General features: G+C 51.0%; 4 protein-coding genes across 10 annotated transcripts; 1 reads left to right on the forward strand and 3 right to left on the reverse strand.

The window, feature by feature from the left end:
* Positions 1 to 734: 734 nt before the first annotated feature.
* Mblac1 (metallo-beta-lactamase domain containing 1) lies at positions 735 to 1,761 on the reverse strand. The gene has a single exon (XM_006971210.4). The coding sequence runs from the start codon at positions 1,653 to 1,655 to the stop codon at positions 873 to 875; it is 783 nt and encodes a 260-aa protein (XP_006971272.1). The 5' UTR covers positions 1,656 to 1,761; the 3' UTR covers positions 735 to 872.
* A 654-nt stretch (positions 1,762 to 2,415) lies between these two features.
* Cnpy4 (canopy FGF signaling regulator 4) lies at positions 2,416 to 7,511 on the reverse strand. The gene is made up of 6 exons (XM_006971209.4): positions 7,288 to 7,511; positions 5,215 to 5,341; positions 5,030 to 5,126; positions 4,092 to 4,214; positions 3,384 to 3,501; positions 2,416 to 3,298 (listed from the first exon to the last, which is right to left on the reverse strand). Exons 1-6 carry the CDS (start codon positions 7,421 to 7,423, stop codon positions 3,153 to 3,155), a joined length of 747 nt encoding a protein of 248 aa, XP_006971271.1. The 5' UTR covers positions 7,424 to 7,511; the 3' UTR covers positions 2,416 to 3,152.
* A 44-nt stretch (positions 7,512 to 7,555) lies between these two features.
* Taf6 (TATA-box binding protein associated factor 6) lies at positions 7,556 to 16,822 on the forward strand. Of its 6 annotated transcripts, none has more exons than XM_006971207.4 (15): positions 7,556 to 7,857; positions 10,728 to 10,943; positions 11,361 to 11,447; positions 11,562 to 11,715; positions 11,927 to 11,983; positions 12,095 to 12,214; positions 12,777 to 12,922; positions 13,027 to 13,104; positions 13,215 to 13,316; positions 13,425 to 13,607; positions 14,213 to 14,287; positions 14,388 to 14,513; positions 15,477 to 15,650; positions 15,825 to 16,022; positions 16,299 to 16,822. In XM_006971207.4, the coding sequence occupies exons 2-15, from the start codon at positions 10,788 to 10,790 to the stop codon at positions 16,677 to 16,679; spliced, it is 2,037 nt and encodes a 678-aa protein (XP_006971269.1). In that variant the 5' UTR covers positions 7,556 to 7,857; positions 10,728 to 10,787; the 3' UTR covers positions 16,680 to 16,822. The 6 variants fall into 6 exon arrangements, with proteins under 6 accessions (XP_006971269.1, XP_042124140.1, XP_076416289.1 ...); XM_042268206.2 differs by having other exon boundaries at positions 7,556 to 7,658; XM_006971206.4 differs by having other exon boundaries at positions 7,801 to 8,264.
* Ap4m1 (adaptor related protein complex 4 subunit mu 1) lies at positions 14,946 to 22,120 on the reverse strand. Of its 2 annotated transcripts, XM_006971208.4 has the most exons (15): positions 21,979 to 22,120; positions 21,798 to 21,886; positions 21,327 to 21,433; positions 21,149 to 21,245; positions 20,107 to 20,217; positions 19,942 to 20,022; positions 19,285 to 19,347; positions 19,128 to 19,194; positions 18,984 to 19,037; positions 18,768 to 18,874; positions 18,576 to 18,670; positions 18,279 to 18,323; positions 17,509 to 17,559; positions 17,302 to 17,413; positions 14,946 to 17,209 (listed from the first exon to the last, which is right to left on the reverse strand). In XM_006971208.4, exons 1-15 carry the CDS (start codon positions 22,034 to 22,036, stop codon positions 16,985 to 16,987), a joined length of 1,362 nt encoding a protein of 453 aa, XP_006971270.1. In that variant the 5' UTR covers positions 22,037 to 22,120; the 3' UTR covers positions 14,946 to 16,984. The 2 variants fall into 2 exon arrangements, with proteins under 2 accessions (XP_006971270.1, XP_042124145.1); XM_042268211.2 differs by lacking the exons at positions 21,149 to 21,245; positions 21,327 to 21,433.
* Positions 22,121 to 22,150: the final 30 nt, after the last annotated feature.

Raw genomic sequence — 22,150 nt, forward strand, 5'->3', positions numbered from 1 at the left:
TTGTGGCCTGCAGCCATATATGCAGGCAGTATACTGTGTACATAATAAATAAATAAATCTTTAAAAAAAAAAAAAAAAAAAAAAAAAAAGGCCGGGCGGTGGTGGCACACGCCTTTAATCCCAGCACTTGGGAGGCAGAGCCAGGTGGATCTCTGTGAGTTCAAGGCCAGCCTGGGCTACAAAGTGAGTTCCAGGAAAGGCGCAAAGCTACACAGAGAAACCCTGTCTCAAAAAAACCAAAAACCAAAAAAAAAAAAAAAAAAAAAGTCAGCTGACTATGGGGTCATCTCATCTCCGTGTCAGGCACCTTCTCTCCAGAGTGCATCCTGGGAGAAACAAGTCATTGGCCACAATGTTCCTCTCTTGCAGCTTCTGGTTACCATCCCAAGGATTATTGCTATCAGTATTTTGCATTTACATCAGGACAGTATGTCTTCCAGTCTCCTTTTTTATTTTGGAAGATCTTAACAAGAATATTCGTCAAGAAGGTAAAGGTGCCTGCCACCAAACCTGACGAACTGAACTTAATCCTGGGGACCCACAGGGTGGAGAGACCGACTCCTCCAAGTTGCCTTCAGTCCTTCACGGACACACACACACATCCCATAAATATTTTAATTAAAAAAGTTTTTTTTTTTTTCCTGCATTTTACTGAGGCTCACAGAAGATGCAGAGTTGAGCCAGTCCTTCGTCCTACTTAGGTTGCAGACAGTGATAAAGGTGACTGATGCCAGTCACTCCATCCTGCTTGGAAGCTGCCTCCTAGCAAAGCTGAACATGACAAGTGACAAGTCTTGCTTGCTCTGACGGTGTCCTCTGGGTCTCCCTGGCTCCAGTTCCTCGCTGGAGGGGCTTTCCTGATAGGAGTCCAGTTAAGCGGCCTCCTTGTCTTCACATACCAAATCCTCCGAACTCTTCACTGCTCCCCTGACCACCCGAAAGGGGGCTCCGTGACCAGGTACCACCACATCAGCCACACCCAGGATCCTCTCCCGGCTCCGCTGCTGAGCTACTGGGTCTTCGCTCAGGGCCTGCCAGGAGTCCTCGTCCCCAAGGCGCTCGAACACATCACCAGCCACCACCACGGTGCCCAGGCTGGTGCCCTCCACTACGACACTCACGTCCCGCTGTCCTCCGTGGCCCGGCGTGGCCCACACCTGCAGTCCGGAGCCCAGTTTCAAGGGCTGCAATTCACACAGCCCATGAGGCAGATAGAGGCCCCCGGGAAGGCAGAAGTCATGGGACACTAACAGAGCCGCCCGGGAAAACAGCCCTAGGTTCCCAATGTGATCCGAGTGCCCGTGGGTCCCCACCACCAGAGTCACGTCTCCGGGGGCCACGCCCTGCCTGGCCAGGGCTTCCAGCAGCGCCTCCCGAGCCCAGGGGCCCCCGGTGTCCACGAGGATGGGGCCACGCACCGCCTCCTCCAGGGCAGTCTTCGCGCCGCCGTCTGCGGACGGGGACCTTCGGCGGCTGGAATCCGAGGCCCAGGCCCGGGGCAGGACGAGGGTCACAGTGCCATCAGCACGCACCGCGTCGCCGGTCCCCTGCGGCTCCGCGTAGCCGCGCAGCAGAACCACCACCGAGTAGGAGTCGCTGGACGCCAGCAGAGGGGTCTCACCGTGCAGCGGCTCGGTCCGCACTGGACCGCTCATGGCAGGGGAAGGGACTATACCCAGCCACGGACGGCTGCCCAGCACCTCCGAATTCCCACCTACCGCAAGCCCGGCCACTCTTTCCGTCTCAACTCGTTGCCACCCCCCAGCTCTTAAAGTGGTATCGCCCTCCCGCTCCCCACCCCCGCCTAAGATGGTGTCGCCCTTCCGGCCTTTCCACGTGTCCTCGCCCGGGTCCCTTTAGGCTTGTAGACGGTAGGTCTTCACCCATCAACATTTTAAGGATATCTTTTCCCCCTCCGTTCTAGCTCTAGCCGTTGACGAGTTTGAAACTAAACTATCGCGGTCCTTAAGTCTTTTTTTACTGGGGGGGGGGGGGGGGGGTTCGGGAAAACGGGAGGAATTTTGCTCTTCCCAGGCTCCTGTACAAAAACTATGGTGGGTGAAGTGCTAGCCACGTCGTTTAATTCTAAGCTCTGTACAGTTTACACCACGTGTTGCACAAACGAGGTAGGTTTTTTTTTTTCTGTTTTCTGATACAGGATCTCATGTAGCCCAGGATGGTCCCGAACTTATTACATAGCCGAGGAAGACCTAAACTCTTGATCCTTTTGCCTTTACCTCCCAAGTGCTAGGATGATGACGCATAGCGCCGCTCTGGTACAGTTGTTTCCCCAACCCCTGCCAGTATCCTTGGGCGCAAAATTATAAACACCACTAGCTGTTAATAGAAGGCAGGCCACTGTTTGGGTGCTCCCTCAGTGATAATGTGAGCATGTTTGAAATGGGGCTCAGCCGATTCATATAGAAAAGGTTTAATAGCGATATAGAACATATGGCACCGGTGAAGTATGAAATAGGCCACATGTCTACACCACCTAACCTATCAGCATTGCTTCAGTCTTTGCCAGTGTCGTGTTCTTCTTTACAGATTGACAGCATACAGCCTCATGTTTGCAGGCTGTGTATGTAGGTTGGTGAGTGTCCCTTTTTGGCATAGTCTGAGACAGGGTCTCGTGTCGCTCTGGTTGGTCTTGAACTGCCACGTAGCTGGGTGATGGCTTTGAACGTCTGATATTCTTGCCGCCATTTCTCAAGTGCTGAGATTATAGGAGTTTGCCACTGCATCAGGTTTTATGTGGTCCAACTCACATCATTGTCCATACTAGGCAGACTTTCTACCAACTGAGCTACATCTGTAGCCCTCCTCTGGCCCCTTGAAAGGGTCTAAAATAGACCCTTTAAAAAGCAAAGAGACGTTCCCACAGCTCATACCATGACTGACCAATCGGTGCAGTAAAGGATAGAGAAAAGCTTCAACACTGTTACCACACACACTTGGTCAATTAAGTGGCTGCATGTGACTCATCACTGAAGGCAAAACTTGCCCCAGCTTCTCTCCACCTTTTTCTCCTCTCATGTTGCCATTCTGGATCCCCAGGACCATGCCTGAGATTATACGAAAAGGACAGTTACAAGCCTTGGGATGGGGAAGGGAGAGAGTTTAGAAAACTCCCCATGACCCACCCTGGGGGTTCAAAGATCCTCTGGGTCATGCTTGGGATTGCCTGAAGTCTTGGTTATCTTCTCTTCCTCCTCCTCCCCCTCTTCCTCCTCCTCCTCTGCCTTCTCATGCCCATCACTGATCTTCTCCTCTCCAGTCCAGGTTTCCTGTAGACAAGCTAGGTGGAATGGGAGAAAACAATTGCAGTATTAATGCTGGGGATGGGGGAGCCTAGAGAGGAGAGGCCCAACCTCTACACTTACCAGTTTCAGAGGCTGGAAGCACATGACCTTCACAGAGAAAATGCTGCAGGGGCTGCTCCTGGTGGTGGAAGTACCAGTCGCCCACGACATCTTCAAATTTCTCCAGCATTGTCTCACACTGGTGAAGAAGAGCAGGAAGAGGATCCGCTCAGATGGGCCTTGGAAGACCTTGCTTTTCACTCCCTATCTTCTCCATTCACTGCCTTTTGAGAGGCAGGCAGCAGTCAGATGGTTACACGTGGAGTACTAGATGTGTGATTCTCTTCCTTCAACATTATCTATTACTATCTGATACCCAGTATATCTACTCTGCTAGGTGGCAAATGCCTGTAATCCCAGTTGGGAGGTAGAGGCAGAAGGGTCATATATTCAAGCTCGTTCTCAACTACATAGTGAGTTACAGACCAGCCTGGACTATGTGTAATCCTGTCTCAAAAACTCAGTATGTCTCAGATTCTAGCCTGAAAAGTGGGGAACTGGTAATCACACCTGTGATGAGAGTATAACAAGGCAGTAGGATGTGGCCCAGAACCCAGGACATAGTAGGTGCCCAGTGGTAGTAATATTGCTATGCTGTTGAGCCTGCCTTAATAAATGGCACAGTCCTCACTCTCCGTCTTCTCCCTGTTCAGAGGTAGACATTCCTGACATCGAATTCTAGGATTTAGCTCTTCTCACCTCCCGGGACAGAGTGGTATCCCATCCTACCTGCTTCTTGAGGAATGTGACCTCCACGCTGGGCTCATCCCATAGCTCCAAAGGGATCCCCAGGTCCACTTTCACTCCCTTCTGTACTAAGCCTTTCAGCGTCGCCATGGTCTGACTCTGACCCTGAGGGATGGAAAATTCGGTATTAGTCCAGTCCACCACCTTACCTCTTCTTTTCCCTTTTCACCACACCAGCTTTATCAACTGCTGGAGACTCGTGGTGTGTTCTGTGAGAGAGTCTGGCTGTAATAGGGGGACAGACTGGCAATTCCCCAGAATCCATATTTAAAATATAGAGAAAGACATGGTGGTATAAGCTTACAATCACAGCACTGAGCAACAACAGACAGGTAGATTCTTGGCGTTCTCTGGCTAGCCAGCTTAGTTTGCTTGGAAAGTCAGTAAGCCAGTGAGACCCTGTCTCAAAAACCAAGGCAGGAGCTGGGTGTGTGTGGTGGCACATGCTTTTAATCCCAGGACTTGGGAGGCAGAGACAGGTAGATTTCTGAGTTCGAGGCCAACCTGGGCTACAGAGTGAGTTCCAGGACAGCCAGGACTGTTTCACAGAGAAACCCTGTCTCAAGAAACAAGAAACAAAACAAAACAAAACAAAAACAAAACAAAGTAGATATGGCAAGATTTCTCAGTGGGTAAAGGTGCTTCCCACCAAGCCTCATGACCTGAGTTCAATCCAGAGAGAACCAACTCATACAAGTTGTCCTCTGACCTCAGTAGTATGTTGTGACACAAGCTCACACATGAAATAATTATGGAAAAATGAAATAAGGTGGATGGCTCCTGAGGAAAAACACCCAGAGTTGTTCTCTGGCCTCTCTACATGCACACACGCACATACATGAACATACAGGGGAACATGCAAAGCTTTAGGGGAAAAAAGAAAGACAAATCAGCAAGGCCCTTCCTAAGAAATGCCTGACCTTGGCATATCTCAATGAGCCCTTGCGCTCAGCGTGAACACTGTAATCCAGGATCCGCTCACATAAATTCTCCAAAGCCTCTTCCAATCTTGTCTCACTGTGGGAACAAGGGAGATAAGACTGATGTTTCAGGAACCCGGCAGCTCCTCTGGGGTTGGTTAGAAGGTGGATAAGCACAGACTCACGAAAGGCTGTAAGGCACGTGTCTCTTCCTCTGGCCCGTGTCCAGCACCTGCCCCAGCTCCAGCACTTCTCGGGATCGGCCTGTGCGACTCAGCTCTTCCTGTAGCTCCATGCTCAGCAGCTTACACACTGGTAATAAGGAGATGCCCAAGGGGATGAAGACAAGTGATGACTCCCAAGTCGTTCTGCCCATGATCCAAGGCAGCAGAGCATATAAGCATACGCTCTGGAGCCAGAATGGCCGGAGGAGGAGACCGACTCAATCAGTAGCTTTGTGACACTTGTGTATCTCAACTTCTTCACCTCAAAACGTGGATCGACTGTGTCCCTTGTAGAGGAGCGATGGTTTAAGTCCATCAATACATGGGAAACCCCCGAGCCGCGTCTGGCATGTAGTGAGCACTGTGTAAGTACTTGCTCTCACTCTGACATTACTCACTGAGCTACTTTCCTATGTGTACGAGAGTACAGACAGCATAAAAACCCATCATGATGCGTCCATGAAACACTGCCGGAATAGTTTGGGACTGATACATACACGATGATACAGTGACAGTGATCCAGGGTTACAATCAAGAAACCCGTTTCCAGGGCTGATAAGATGGTTCGGCAGGTAAAGGAACCCACTGCCAAACCTGGAGGACCCACATGGTGGAAGGAGAGAACAGACTCCTCCATGTTATCCTCTGACCTCGCACACATACACAAAATAATTTTTTTTAAAACAGAGATATAATCTCACCAGGAAATGTAAAATTCATCCAAAAGTCACCGGCTGTATTGTAATTTCAATAAGGATGAACATGTCTTTTCCACCATTGTCTTTCCCAGCACCTGACCTGGCACACGGTGGGCTGGGCTCTCAAAAGAAAAGTCTCCTATAGAAGTAACAAACTACAGCCCGGGCACACGACTTTAATCCCAGCACTTGGGAGGCAGAGGCAGGCGGATCTATGTGAGTTCAAGGCCAGCCTGATCTACAGAGAGTTCCAAGGTAGCCAGGGCTACACAGGGAAGCCCGGTTGTGAAAAACAAAACGAACAAAAAACAAAACAAAACAAAACAAACAACAACAAAAAAACAAGGGACCAGATGCAAAAAGAAGTGAAAGATTAGACTCAAGTAATGAGTAACAATGATAATAAAATACAGTTGGGTGTAAGGTGAAGAGAGAAAGAATCCAAAGGAAAAGTAAATGTCAGGGAGGCAACAAACCAGGGAACCACAGGATATTCAGTAACCTGGCTCCCTCCCGGTTGGGGTGGGGGGGGCATTCAGTCATGCAGCCAGAGACCACGCTGCTTGCTGTAAAATCCCTACAGTACACCCCAACTGCAAAGCCTCACTCTGATGAGCAACTAACTTCTAAGTGGTGTGATGTCTCCCATGTTTTGTTCATCAGCTTCAGCTGCTGACTTACTCACCTTTAAACCCCTGGAGGGTGTCATAAGGGTTGTAATTTTCGAGCGTCTATGCCAGGGCGGGGCGCAGGATGTCTAGAAGGTATGAACCTTACACCCCACCCATGCAAGGCTGTCAGATTTAGGTCTGGTGGCTAACAGGGCGGGAAACGCAGTGAGGAAGATGCTCCGTAGACCCCGCGTTACAAGTCCTTAAAACTACAATTCCCACAATCCATTGGGGCCCGAGCCTACAAGAAAAACCTGGCTCCTTCTGGATGCTGCCTGGGAAATGTAGTGTCACCCTAACTCCGATTTCTCTCCCTTGTTCCCATTCAAGAGTTACCAAGCACCGGGCGGTGGTGGCGCACGCCTTTAATCCCAGCACTAGGGAGGCAGAGCCAGGTGGATCTCTGTGAGTTCGAGGCCAGCATGGGCTACAGAGTGAGTTCCAGGAAAGGCGCAAAGCTACACAGAGAAACCCTGTCTCGAAAAACCAAAAAAAAAAAAGCTCCAAAGAACTTTCAAGATGGTCGAGTGACCCATCTATGTTAGTCCATTTGAGCGAGCCTAGAGCTCTAGAGCTAGAGAGGCAGGATGCGAGCCTAGAGCTAGAGCTAGAGAGGCAGGAGGTGGGATGGACAGATGCAAGTAAGAACAGCTCCTTTTCTATACCTTCGCATCTGCTGGGCAAACGTTCTGTGTCATCTTCCTCTTCTTTCGTCGTCCATGCCCAAGCACTGTACGCTGCCAGGATGAAAAGCAGTATTTCCAACCGCACCGGTCCCATGACAAAACGCAGTCCACACATACACACAACCACCGTTCCCCTTCAGACTAACTTCTAGAAGGCAGCGGGCCCTTTAAATTTAGACGCAGCGGGCCACAAGCTTGAAAAAAAAAAAAAATTCCCTCGTAGGACGGTCAGCGCATGCTCAGAGCTAGCCCGAAAGTGGGTGGAGCGTCATGGCTCTGAGCTTCCCCGCCTCAGTTTTGTGGCGCCTCCTGAAGGTCCTGGCAGCTGGGTAGTGAAGAAACAGATTGAAGTAATTAGAATATAGTAATATTATCCTTACACATCTACGTAGAATATAATTTTATATAATTTAAGACTGTGAGACGAAACGATCTATTTTGATGTAGGGAAGAGCAGTGATAAGCTCTTGACTTCTGCCAGGACCTACTCCTGCCAGGGGGCGGGGCCAAGATGGCGCCGAGCGCCGGGTGAGCGGCGCTTTGGCAGCGGTGAGAGGCTTTTACTGCTCCCAGTGCTTGGCTGGCGGGGGAAGGTCTGAAGTGTATCCGGGAGGAGACCCTTTGAAAGGGCCCATGTGAGAACTGGGAAGAGGACGGTTGGTTGTGTGTCCGTGCTCGTGGGGACTCTGTGCGTGTTTGCACTGGAAGGATGTTGGGGAGATGTAGTGGATTGTGAACCTCCTGTAGCGCTGCCCGGGGAAATCTTCGAATCAGTTCTCTTCTGAGGAAAATGGTGCACAGATCTAGCTCAAGTTATCCGTCCTCTGAGAAGTCTTCCTGTCGCTTCCACTGATCTGAGACGCTCCTGAGGCTGTTAGAGTGTTTTATGAACCCTTAGTGGCAGAGGGGACCGCAGGGGACCGGGACCCGACTACTTCTTGTATACCTGCCACCAGGTACAGAGTATGTGCTGAGTAATTGTATCCCTGTAGACAAGGTTTAACAAAAGTCTGAGAAGACCTGGCATGGCTTGAAAAGAACCAGTGCCCTTTGGCCTCTTTTCCCCGGCTCCCTAGCACCCAGTTCTGAACACTTTTGGGGTTGATCTTCCTATGTCCAGTGTCAGGCAAGGTCCTTTCCCTTTGACCACAGAGTAAACTCTAAGCTTGAGTCTGTGTCTTTTTCATTTTGGTAATTGTTATACCGAGTATTTATAGAACACTTACACCTTTAAGACTTAAAATTCTTTTATTTTAACAATGTCCCAGGTACCGATCTAGGTACCAAATAGATCAGTGAACATAATAGACATATTCCTGTCCACTGGTGAGGTCAGGATGATCAACAAGAAGAAATGATAGCCAGACCTGGTACTGCACAGCTGTAAAAGGCAGGAGGAGCTCAGTTTCAAGGCTAGAGTGAGTTCCAGACGAGCCTCAGCCGCTTACTGAGACTCAGTTGTAGAGGGGTTGTTTAACATGTAGAAGGCCCTAGATTTAATCTAGAGTGAGATTATGTATATGTGTATATATATATGTGTGTATATATACACATATATATGTATATATATGTGAAGAAACTATGGCAAAGAAGTAAAGCCAGGCATGGTGGTACTTGCCTGGGATCCCAGCACTTGGGAGGTGAAGGCTAAAGGACTAGGAGTTAATTTAAGATCAGTGTGGTCTACATAGTGAATTCGAGGCCAGTCTGGGCTACATGAGACCCTGTCCCTAAGGAGCCAGGGTGAGGTCATGTAGCCAAGCTCATTTCAGGAAGACAACAGCAAAAGCTATAAAACCAAGTGCATGTCTGTCAGACTGAAAGGACAAGGAGAATGGTGTGAGAATAAAGCGGCAGAAGGAAGGATAGGTGATCAGAGATAGGATGAGAGAAAGGGAACTGAAAAGGAAAAAGCCACTTTAGACAGGAACTTACTGCCTAGTCCAGGCTGGCCTCAGACTTACTGTCCCTACAGAGTGCTGGGATGACAAGTGTACACTGTGCAGGGTCTCATTGTGAAGCACGCCCTGGTATGATACTCAGGGCGGTCCATTGAGAAGTGTTAACCCCGACACCTGGACAGGGAAGGCTTTGGAAGGGTTTGCTGTCAAAGGGGAACCATTACAGCAAAGAAGTGGTAACCTAGTTAATATTTTGACAGCAGCACAATATTTTAAGGAGTAAATGCAGGGAGGCTGAGATAGAAACAGGAACACTTTGTCAGGGGCTTTTAGAGTTTAGCAGGTGACAGGTAATGGTCACCCGGGTCAAAAAGGGTCTGGTTGGGCTGCCTAGTTCATTTTGAAACAGTGCTGGGATCAAACCCAGGCCATTGTGCATGACCAGTACTCTGCCACTGAGCCGCATCCTCCAGCCCTTACCTGGTGGATGTGATTCAAGGGTCCAGACAGGAATGAGTTGTGATGGCTGTGGTGACACATGCCTATAGTCTCAGCACCTAGGAGGTATAGATAGCAGTATCAGGAGTTCAAGTTCATCATCGTCGGCTATTTATGGCATAGGAGGCCAACCTGGGCTATAAGAGGCCCTACTTAAAAAAAAAAAAAAAGTCAGGTGGTGATGGCCCATACCTTTAATTCTAGCACCCAGGATCAAAGGCAGGCAGATCTCTGAATTTGAGGCCAGCCTGGTTGGTTTACAGAGCAAATTCCAGGTGAGCCAGAGCTACACAGAGAAATCCTGCCTGGGAGGAAAAAGCATAAAGGGGGGAAAAATGAAAACAAAAATTGGTGTGGAGATGTAGCTCAGTTTTTAGGAGTATTTTTCCAGCAGACACAAAGCCCTAAGTTCCATCCCCAGCACCACAAAAACTGGGTATGGAGGTATATGTCTATAATCCCAGCATTAGGAGGGTAAAGACAGAAGGATCCAGAGTCAAGCCTATCTTTTGTTACAGAGTTTGAGACTAAGCTAGGCTACAGAAATCCTGTCCCCAAAAGTAAAACAAAAAACAAATTGTCACTAGTCACGGCAACACATGCACATAATCCCAGTGCTTGAGAAGCAGAAGCGGAGGGCGGGTGTGTTGAATGCCTTTAATCCTGGCACTTGGGAGGCAGAGGCAGGCGGATCTCTGTGAGTTCGAGGCCAGCCTGGTCTACAAAGCAAGTTCCAGGACAGCCAGGACTACACACAAAAACCCTGTCTTGAAAAACCAAAAATAAAATAAAATTTTAAAAAAAGAGAGAAGAAGGAGAAAAGAAAGGCAGAAGCAGGAAGCTGGAATTGGAAGTGTCTGGGCTACATAGTGAGCCCCTGTGTCCAAAATAAATAAAAGGACAAACCAAGTTGCTGGGTGATAGCGTTGCTTTCCAGATGAGCTGAAGTTGAGGCAGGTAGAGAGGGAGCCCAGGTTTAGGTTTGGAATTGTTTTTCTTCTTGCCCCATCCCACTACCAGTGGCTCCATCTCTCCACCCTGGGGTGGCATCCTTCCCGGGACAGGAGGTGGAATTCCAGTATGGCCGAGGAGAAGAAGCTGAAACTCAGCAATACTGTGTTGCCCTCTGAGTCCATGAAGGTGGTGGCAGAGTCCATGGGCATTGCTCAGATTCAGGAGGAGACTTGCCAACTGCTGACAGATGAGGTCAGCTACCGCATCAAGGAGATTGCCCAGGTAACCCTTCTGCCCAGCCTTGCTTTGTGTTAAAGATTCAGCTTACTCCCAGGCGATGGTGGCTTACGCCTTTAATCCCAGCACTTGGGAGGCAGAGGCAGGCGGATCTCTGTGAGTTCGAGGCCAGCCTAGGCTACAGAGTAAGTTCCAGGAAAGGCACAAAGCTACACAGAGAAACCCTGTCTCGAAAAACCAAAAAAAAAAGATTCATCTTACTATGTAACTGAGGATAACCCTGAACTTCTGATCCTCCTGCCTCCACCTCCCTCTGCTAGGATTTCAGCATGTCCTACCATGCTGTTTTTGTGATGCTGGGCATTGTACTCGGGTCCCTGTGCATGCTGGGCAAGTGCTTTTCCCCCTGAGCTATATTCCTCAGGGTCTTAGATTAACACCTCTTCTCCTCCCAATTCCTAGGATGCTTTGAAGTTCATGCACATGGGGAAGCGGCAGAAGCTCACTACCAGTGACATTGACTATGCATTGAAGTTAAAGAATGTGGAGGTGATTTGGAGGGACTCGGAGGGGACAGGAGGCTTCGGAGTGGGGAGACAAAGCACATGTAGCCATGCCTCCCTTGCCCGCCTCTCATGTTTTTCTCTGTCTCTCCTGATACAGCCACTGTATGGCTTCCATGCTCAGGAATTCATCCCTTTCCGTTTTGCCTCTGGTGGGGGCCGGGAGCTTTACTTCTATGAGGAGAAGGAAGTGGACCTGAGCGATATCATCAACACCCCTCTGCCTCGGGTGCCTCTGGATGTCTGCCTCAAAGGTGGAGGGAGGGTAGAGCTGGGTGTGCGGGGAGGAGGGAAAGGAGGAGGCATGTGACTGGGGGGAACCTCACACGTGAAGAAACAAACATCTAATGTGAGACCCCTGGTGAATGGCAAGAAGGGGACCGGGAAGGAACACACACCTTCCTTCGTATGGGGTGACACCCCAGTGTCCCTGCCCAGTAACTCAGCTTGACATCTTCCTTACAGCACATTGGCTGAGCATTGAAGGCTGCCAGCCAGCTATACCAGAGAATCCACCCCCAGGTAACATTTTCCATGGCCAGAGCCAAGCCTCCTTATTCTCCTCCCTCATCCCTGGTCCTGTGGGGCTCCTCCACCTTCTCACCAATCCTCCTGTGACCACTTTCCCACCAGCACCCAAAGAGCAGCAGAAGGCTGAGGCCACAGAACCCCTGAAGTCAGCAAAGCCAGGCCAAGAAGAAGATGGACCGCTGAAAGGCAAAGGTCAAGGGGCAGCTGCAGCTGATGGCAAAGGTCAGGATCCAGGCCAGGCCTCTCCCTGCTCTTATCCCAAAGCCAGATGGTCCTCAGTGAAGTAGATAAAGTCAGAGACAAAGGAACCCCAGAAAGGCCTAGAAGGCTAGAGAAGGACTACATGTTGCGGTGAGGGTTTGCCCTGTACAGAAGCCTCTTCTGGAGCTTGCTTTTTTAGTACATGTGTACACACGTGTAGGTGCGTTTGTGTGTCAGGCACAGGTGTGTGTGTGTGTGTGTGTGTGTGTGTGTGTGTGTGTGTGTGTGTGTGTGTGTCCAGAGGATCATCTTAGCTTCCAGTCCTCATGTGTGATCTACTTTTTTTTTTTTTTTTTTTTTTTTTTTTTGAGACAGGGTCTCAGTGGCCTGGAAATCTTCAGTTAGGCTAGGCTGACCAGCCAGCAAGCCCCAGCCAGGGATCCTCCTGTCTCCGTTTTCCCCAGCACTGAGATTACAAGTGGGCACCACCATGCCCAGCTCTTATATGACAAGCACTCTACTGACTGAGCCATCTCCCCACCCTGAGCTTTCTTTCTCAAGCCTGTCTCCCCCATTCACACAGGAAAAGAGAAGAAAGCACCTCCTTTGCTGGAGGGAGCCCCTTTCCGCCTGAAGCCCCGCAGCATCCATGAACTGTCTGTGGAGCAGCAGCTGTATTACAAAGAGATCACAGAGGCCTGTGTAGGATCCTGTGAGGCCAAGAGAGCGGTAAGCCTGCCCTCTGGCCTGCCTTCGCACCGGGGCAGAATCCTGGAACAGCGGTAGTTTTCCTACGGTAAATGGTCTGCCTGACTCATTGCCCCCTCCAACAGGAAGCTCTGCAGAGCATTGCCACCGACCCAGGGCTCTATCAGATGCTACCACGATTCAGTACCTTCATCTCTGAGGGGGTGAGAGAACTGGGAAAGGCCAGACCCAGGATGAGGCTCCAAGGAAGGGGGTTGGCAAGGGGAGTCCATCTGAGGGGTCTCTGCCCCTCCCCCAATTTTCCCTTTCCTAGGTCCGTGTAAATGTAGTCCAGAATAACCTGGCCTTGCTCATCTACCTGATGCGCATGGTGAAGGCCCTGATGGACAACCCCACGCTGTATCTAGAGAAATATGTGAGTGGTCTCGCCTACCTCCTGTCTTTTCCAAGGTCAGGTCCCCTTCTGCTGACTGCACCACAGATCAGGTATCAGAACTGGCTTATGGTGCCTGGTCTCCCTCAGGTGCACGAGCTGATTCCAGCAGTCATGACCTGCATTGTGAGCAGACAGCTGTGCCTGCGGCCAGATGTGGACAATCACTGGGCACTCCGGGATTTTGCTGCTCGTCTAGTGGCCCAGATCTGTAAGCATTTCAGCACAACCACCAACAACATCCAGTCCCGGATCACCAAGACCTTTACCAAGGTGAGTGCCAAAAATGTATCAGATGATGCAAATCACCTCTCCAGGGTTATCCCCAAGAAAGAAAGAACTTCACCCACCTGGCAGTAGAAAGATACCCAGAACATGGGGCAAAGACTGGAGCCAGGGAGACTGGGTCCTAGGGTCTTGATTGAACCTGTGTCTTAATGCTTTATAAGTGTTTATAGGTGATGTCAGTCTTTAGCAATTAGTCTTTCCTTTTTTGAAACAGGGTGTCATGTATCCCAGGCAAGCCCTAACCCTGACCCTCTAACTCTATCCTAAATTAAACTCTGTGTAACTGAGGATGGCTTTGAACCTTTTTTGCAGGGGAGGGGAGTTTAAGACAGGGTTTCTCTGTTGTAGCCCTGGCTGTCCTGGAACTAGCTCTGTAGACCAGGCTGGCCTCGAACTCATAGAAATCCACCTGCCTTCCAAGTGCTAGGATTAATGGCGTGTGCCACCACTGCCTGGCAGCTTTGAACTTGTAATCTTCCTGTCTCTACCTCCTGTGTACCAGGATTACAGGCATGTACCACCAGGCCTAGTTTAGCAGTTAGCCTTTCCAAACCTTTTCATCTGGGTTTTTCTTCTTTCTTTCTCTGCAGAGCTGGGTAGATGAGAAGACTCCATGGACAACTCGATATGGCTCCATTGCAGGCCTGGCAGAGCTGGGACATGATGTCAGTGTCCAGAGGGAAGAGCTGGGAGAGGGGCATTCACATGTGGGGTGGGAGAGACCTCTGGTGACCTCGTCTGGCTTCTTCCCTTCCTTCCCACTAGGTGATTAAGACGCTGATTCTGCCAAGGCTGCAGCAGGAAGGGGAACGGATCCGCAGTGTCCTGGATGGGCCTGTGCTGAGCAACATTGACCGTATCGGAGCAGACCATGTGCAGAGCCTTCTCCTGGTGATGAACCCCCACCATACCCCCGCTTCTTCCCAGGAGCTCCACTCCTAGCTCCCACAAACACAGCTACAGTGTTTAGCAAGCACGAGGCACATCTTAACCCTTACTCTTCAGAGGCCGGCACTGTGGTGTACATGGAAATCTTGGCACAAACAGGAACAGAGGCCTTAACAGTCACTAACTTCTGGACTACACTGCTCTCACCCTACACAAGGCACATGAACACCCCGTCTGTGTCATCACTAGATACAGCAAATCCTGTTCATACCAGCCGATCCGTAGGGAAGGAAACTTTATTTGTTGACTCTTACAGATGGGGTCTTGCCCTGGCTAGTCTGGAACTTGTGAGGTAGACCATGCTGGCCCTGTGGCAACCCTGCTGCCTCTGCTTTCCTGAGTGCTAAGATTACAGCAATGCACCACCACACCCACTGAGATCATCCTTTTTATTTTTACAAGTTTTTTTGTATGTTTGCATGAATGGACACTGTGTGTACAGATGCCCACAAAAGCCAGAGGAAGGCAGCAAATCTAGAACTGGAGTTCCAGGTAGTTGTGAGCAAGCAACCTCTGGAAGAGCAAGTGCTCTAAACCTCTGAGCCACCTCTCCAGTCCCCATTTCCCTTTTTGCCTGTGTGCCGCTGGGAATTGAACCTAGGGCCACGTGCATGTTTTCAAAGCACTACCACTGAGCTATGGTCTCCTTGGCCCTCTTTTTTTTTTCATTTTGAGACAGTCCATCTGTCCAGGCTAGCCTTGAAGTTCTCTTTGTAGCTCTGGCTAGCCTGGAACTCTGGTCCTCCAGCATGAGTGCTGGGACTACCAGGGTGAACACCACCCCCAGCTCAGACGCCTTCCCACTGGAAGAACAGCAGCTTTTCATCACGGCCTCCAACGACAGCAATGGGGGGCTCCTCTCACATTTGCTGCGGGGTACCAGCCCTCACTTTGCCTTCTCTGCAGAAACACTGTGCCCCGGTCCTGGCGAAGCTGCGCCCTCCACCTGACAATCAGGATGCCTACCGGGGAGAATTTGGGTCCCTTGGGCCCCTTCTCTGCTCCCATGTGGTGAAGGCCAGGGCCCAGGCTGCTCTACAAGCTCAGCAGGTCAACAGGACCACACTCACCATCACACAGGTCAGCCGCTGCGGGAGGAGGCCGACAGGAAATGGGCAGGTTTGGGACAGGACTGGCCACCGCCAGCAGTCTCGGGGAGCCTCACCCTACTGCCACCCCCAATGAAGAGCTAAGAGCAAGTGCAACCGAGGTCTGCCTTCAATGTTGACACTTTCTCCCTGTCTCTCCTCACAGCCTCGGCCCACACTGACCCTCTCGCAGGCCCCTCAGCCAGGCCCTCGGACCCCCGGCTTATTGAAGGTTCCTGGTTCCATTGCCTTGCCTGTCCAGACCCTGGTGTCTGCTAGAGCTGCTGCCCCTCCTCAGCCTTCTCCTCCCCCAACCAAGTTTATTGTAATGTCCTCATCTTCCAGTGCCTCATCGACCCAGCAGGTATGTGGGGCCAGGGTGAGGGGTGTGAGGGGTGCCTGGGGAAAGTCTCCAGTGGAGGCCTAACCCCTCCAGCCTCAAACTCAGAAGGTAGGAGGGCCCCTTGTCAGGATCTTGGAGGCCTCAAGCTAGCAGCAGCCTCCTGGATCTTGACCCCTCATTGGGGACTGCAAGGGAGCACAGGAGCAGAGGGAAGCAAGGACAATGGCGCAGGCCCTCCAGGTGTGAGGCAGGCAGCACGGAGTCCCCACACTCACGCTGCCCTCCTTCCTCCCCCAGGTCCTGTCCCTCAGCACCTCAGCTCCTGGCTCAGGCTCTACCACTACCTCTCCCGTCACCACCACGGTTCCCAGCGTGCAGCCCATCGTCAAGCTGGTCTCCACGGCCACCACCGCACCCCCAAGCACAGCCCCTGCTGGCCCTGGCAGTGTTCAGAAATACATCGTGGTTTCCCTTCCCCCGACAGGGGAAGGCAAAGGAGGCCCTCCTTCTCATCCTTCTCCAGTCCCTCCTCCATCGTCTTCACCATCCCCACTGGGGGGCAGTGCCCTCTGTGGGGGGAAGCAGGAAGCTGGGGAAAGCCCCCCTCCAGCTCCAGGGACTCCAAAGGCTAATGGCTCCCAGCCGACTGGACCTGGCTCCCCTCAGCCTGCTCTGTGACAGCATCACATCTGCTGACCTCCTCTTGTGCAGATTCCTCCACGCACCAAGAACGCGGGAGGGAGGAGGTTGTTTCCCCCAGTGACTTTCTTTTTAGATACTGTACAGTAAGTTCCTCAGAATAAAAGTTGGATTTGTAAGTTTGTGAGCTTCCCTGCGTCACATACAGCAGAAAGGATGAGTCCGTGGAACCTTCCTGGTCTTGGGACTCTTCCTGTCCAGATCCAAAGACACAAGAAAGAAAATGTCCTCTTCCCGTTCAACTGCCTGCTGACTTTGCTGTCTATATCCTTGTTTGGGAAGTTTCAAATCCGAATTACGTAGGCGTTGCTGTGGCTCAGATGTCGCACCCACTTGTGAGGGTTGGCACTACCACAGGCGCTAAAGGACAGCCTAAGGAAGCGAACCTGGAGGCCAGAGCATGTATGCCGAGGGAGTTCAAAGGAGAGGCTGGCAGGTCCCAGCCCCAAGGGAGGCGCTGATGGGGAGGGCCCATGGCTGGGAGGCCCCTGTGAGCCAGGGACATCCATCTGTAAGTAAAACAGAAGATGTGAGGCTAGACAGCTACCTGGCACCAGGACTGGGCTGGTGCCAAAGGTGCGTGAGGATGGAAAATGCATACCTGGAAAAGGCCTGAGAGTTGAGAGCCTCCTTGTACTCGGGGCAGGTCCCAGTGGAGGGCTCCTTCTACCAGCTCTGCCTTCTGATCAGGGCTGCTCAATTCCTGAGACAGGCTGGAAGGTGGACAGGGAAGATGTTGAGTTAAGTGGCTACTTCCTTGGTAGAATGGAGGCTCTCCCCAGGGAGTCTTCCCAGCAAGAATGCTGACCTGACTACCCCTCGAGGCAGGGGAAGGTGCAGATGAATGTTGAGAGCTTGGCTGCAAAGAGAAGAGAGTCAGCTCCAGGATGGCAGTGTCTTACCTGTTTGCATTGTTCTTGAGACAGTCTTACGCAGTTTAGGATGACTTTGAACTTCTGATTCTCTTTCCTCCAGTGCTAGGATTACAGGACTGCACCACTACACTTGATGTGGTGCTGAGGATCAAACCCAGGGCTTTGTGCATGCTAAGCAAGCATTCTACATGCATCCCCAGCCCCTGCTCTGTTCCTCCTTCATGTCCCAACAGGAGTTCAGCACAAACACATTCCCTCCTCTAACTCTTTCCCAAAAGCCATAACCTCTGACCCAAGTGGAATTTAAAGGTGGTGGATGCAAATACCAGTTTGTTTTGAGACAGGGTCTCACTCTGAAGCCCAGACTGGCTTCAAACTGGTGATTCTCCTGCCTCAGCCTCCCAACTGCTGGGATTACAGGCACACACACACACTACAGGGCTTTATACATTTACAGGAAGAATTAGCAGGCCCTTGGCCCTGTTTCCTGTCCTAGACAGTCGAAGTGGGCTTGAGCAGCCCACCCCCACTCTTTTTTGTGTTTTGTTTTTTGAGACAGAGCTTTATGGGACCCAACTTGGCTTCAAACTCCCTATGTAGTTGAGATTGGCCTTAAACTCCTGATCTTTCTGTCTCTGTCTCCCAAGGGCTGGGATTGTAAGTGTGTACCACCAAGCCCAATTTAGTTAGCCCCAACTCGTACCTCTTTGGTGGCAGGTCACACCGTAACTTCAGGTAAATCTGGAGCCTGGAAAAGGTGGCATACAATTATTTACAACGTATCCTGTTGACACTCCATGGCTGTTTATCCGAGGCCTCCATGGGAGGCTGTATAAGTTGTACCCTAAGAAGGAAAAGGGCTGAGAGCCATCCCAACAACACTAGCCAGTACTTTTTCCAACCTGCCTGCTATCATCTCTGCCTCCCTTCCATATTAACCCTAACCCTTCCATGTTAAGCTGTGGCTCAGAGGAGTTGTTAAACACAGAACTAGTCTCACCGGCCTGAACCTCGGTCCCACTGTACAGAGGGGAAGAGCCGGAAGGGGAGCGGTGAGGGGAGGTCATCCGACAGTTGGTATCGCATCACGGTCAGCTGAGGCCAGAGAGGAACAGGTCAGCGTGGTCTTGCTCTGGTTACTGCCTCCCTCCCCTCTGGTGGATGGAATATACCAGGCCACCCTGAACCTGACCTCGCCCTGAGGTGGCTGCAGGCGGAGGATCCGATGAGACTCAAACTCATCCAGATTGACAGAGCTATGGAACGACACCTCATCAACTCGGATGCCTGGCCCATATCCTGCAAAGAGAAGAAGATGGCTCTCCCGACCTGTGATTGGAAGGGAAGAGACATTTCCAACGTCTCTCCATGATATTTTGGAGAGGAAAAAAACTCATGCTCCCCTTACCTCTCAGTTCTGACTTTCCCACACAAAATTCTTCTGTCAAGCCTATGTACATCTCTGTGGGAGGAAAGGACATGAGAAAGGGGCATCAAATACCACCGCACACATCACCAGGAAGCCGTACCACACTTTACCATGGGTCCTCACCAGAACCGCTAGGAAGGAAGCTCTTGAGCCGTATCTCTCCCTGGACATCCACCTTCAACAGTGAACCCTGGGGACAGGAAGGAAGTTAAGACTCCGCTGTCCCCAAGTACCATTTCCCTTCAACTCCAGGGGGTGGGGGACACGAACCCAGACTTACATTAGATGCAATCAGTACAGACAGCCTCTCGACCACATCTAAAAACACTTCATTCTTTTGGCTCTAAGAAAGAGAGGATGTGAGTTGTGGAGGCTGACAAGCAATGCCAGGCATGATGACACATGGAAGCTGAGGTAGAAGGACCGACATGAGTTCAAAGCCAGCCTGGGTTACAGTGTGAGAGCCTGGGAACTACAGGGATGGCTTAGTCAGTAATGTGCTTGCCTCGTGAATGTGACGATCTGAGTCTGATCCCCCAAATCCATGTGAAAGTCAAGTGTGGGGATGCGAGCATGTAATACCTACACTAGGGAGGTGAAGATACACACATCGCCGAGGCTCACTGGTAGGCCAGCCAGCCCAGCCTAGTCAGTGAGTTCCAGGCTAATGAAAGGGCCTGTCTCAGAGGAAAATGGAATTCCTGAGGACGACATCCAAAGCCTAGTCCTTTGGCCTCCACACAAATGCATGCACCACACGTATACACATACAGACAAAACATAACAGAGGCAGTAGAAGGGACAGGGTAGTCGAAGTAGAGCCCTGGGATAGGAATATCATGTCAAAAGGAGTGAAGAGATAAGCCAAGTTCTTGGACTCTTGGGTGTTAGGAATAAAAAAAAAAAATCATCAAGTCTGGCCTCACTGATCTCTTACCTGGTCAGAGCGACTGGACAAGACCGGTCGACTGGCTGCACTGCTTGGGGCCACTCTGTTCTGCTGTGTCTCTGCTCCGAACTGTAAAGCACCCAAGGCAACCAATCCTCAGCTTTGATGCTCACAGCCAACCCTCCTGGCCCCTCCTCTTTCCCTGCTACTGACCAATCCAACGCTGCTGAGGTCAAAGAGGCTGAAGGGCTTGCTGACCACAGCTTCTGTCTGGATGAAGTTCCGGAGCATTTCCGTGGACGTAGTCTGCACATAGCCGTAATCCTAATGGACAGAAAGAGTGGAACGGAGTGGATTTGGCCTCCTAACCACAAAACTCTACGCTAGGAGAGAGGACACTTTCAGGGTAGCAGGGAACAAGGGAAGGAAGTCCTTGGGGCTGCGGAGATGGTGCAGTGGGTAAAGGGCATGCTCAGCAAGTGTGAGGACCTGAACTCAATCCCCAAAACTCAAGTGAAAAAAAGCTGGACATGATAATGAGCATCTGTAATTCCAGTGATCTCATTTGGAGATGGGAGATGGAGACAGGAGAATCCGGGAAGCTTGTGGGCTAGTTAGTTTAGTGTATGTGCACTGGAAAACAGAGACCTTGCCTTTTGTCTGTCTTTTCTTCCCACCCCCACTCCCATCCCCACCCCAAGTTCTTCAAGACAGGATTTTTCTGTGCGGGCCCAGATGTTCTAGAATTCACCCTGTAGAACAGACTGGCCTTGAACTCAGAGATTCACCTGCCTCTGCCTTTCCAGTGCACCACCACACCTGGCTTCTTTTTCCAGTTTTTTGGGACAAGGTCTCACTATGCAATCCTGGCTGGCCTCAAACTCATTCTGTAGACCAGGCTTGCCTCAAAATCAAAAGTGGTCCATCTGTTTCTGGGTGCTGGTATATTAAAGGCATGCACCACCATGACCAGCAAAAGACTTGTCTGGAACAAGGTAGAAGGTAAGGACCAATACCCGAGATTGTCCAACAGAAAAGAAAGAGAGATCCTGTGCGATGACTCAGCTGGTAAAGGTGCTTGCTACCAAGCCAGTCAACCTGAGTTCAATCCCAGGGACGCAGACAGTAGGAGAAAACTGTCTCCTGCAAGTTATCCTCTGAACTCTACTCATGTGCACGGGTGTAGGCAACCACATACATACACACACACAATGAATAAATCAATTTTTTAAAGAGGAAAGTCTTTGGGCTTTACCAGCACTTCATCCAGGAGTTCGTAAACAAGAGCCACATTCCGTGAGATGGTTCCCTCACTGAGTGAGCCACAGTAGTCACCCAAGAGAGTGGCTAACCTAAGGAGACATAGTTGAGTAGTGAATAAACCTCTCAGGTCCTCCTTCTTATTCTTAGGTGGCTGTCCCAGCCCTACTCACCGGGAAAGCAGCTCCAGGAGGCTGAAAGGAGAGACGTTTTCTGAGGTTGTGGCCACCAAATAGAGACCACTGTGTCTGATGTGAATGAAATGACGGTCATCATGATACTGAGGCGGAGTCGGGGAGAGAGGCATTAAAAGACCAGGATTGCAGTAACGTAGCCTGAGATGGCACCCTACAGTCGCTACTAGTGAGAGTAGAAAATGTGGCTTTGGGTGATCCCTGAGACCTTCAAAGACCTGGCCTCCTAATGTGTAACCTACCTCTGTGTGGTTGACAGTCAAGAGATGGGGGTGCAAGGCTCTGTCTCTGGCGTCTTGTTCACTCAATACACTTTTCTTACTCGGAGAAATGTACCCCCTCCCCTCCCGGGAAGCTTCCTATCAAGCAGCCCTCGAAAGGGAGATCTAGACGAGGCACCCATCAAGCTCCACAGTCCTAAGCCCCTGCTTGCCCGCCACAAGTGGTTACCATGACAACCGGAGACTCGCCTCCAGGCAGCCCCGTCAGCTTCCGGTAAAAGAGCTCGGCCACATCACGACCACCACTGTCTCCGCGAACTGGACGGATAGTTAAGGACACGGGCGACACAGAATGACTCTGGGCTCGATTTCTACCAGCGACTCCACTCCGTCTCGCCGGTCAAGGATACAGTCTTTGTAGATGAGCGGGTCCCCCTTGGAGGACAGAATGAAGAACTGGGAAATCATGGCCGTTCAGGAGGACAGACGAGAAGACGGTGAAAGTTGAACCCACCCCGCCCTGCGGTCGCGGAACAAAAGGACGCAGGGAGGCTGGCGCTTTAAGAGACACTCCTCCCACAC

The sequence above is a fragment of the Peromyscus maniculatus genome, chromosome 23 (assembly GCF_049852395.1).
Source record: "Peromyscus maniculatus bairdii isolate BWxNUB_F1_BW_parent chromosome 23, HU_Pman_BW_mat_3.1, whole genome shotgun sequence".
In the NCBI taxonomy this organism is placed as follows: Eukaryota; Metazoa; Chordata; class Mammalia; order Rodentia; family Cricetidae; genus Peromyscus; species Peromyscus maniculatus.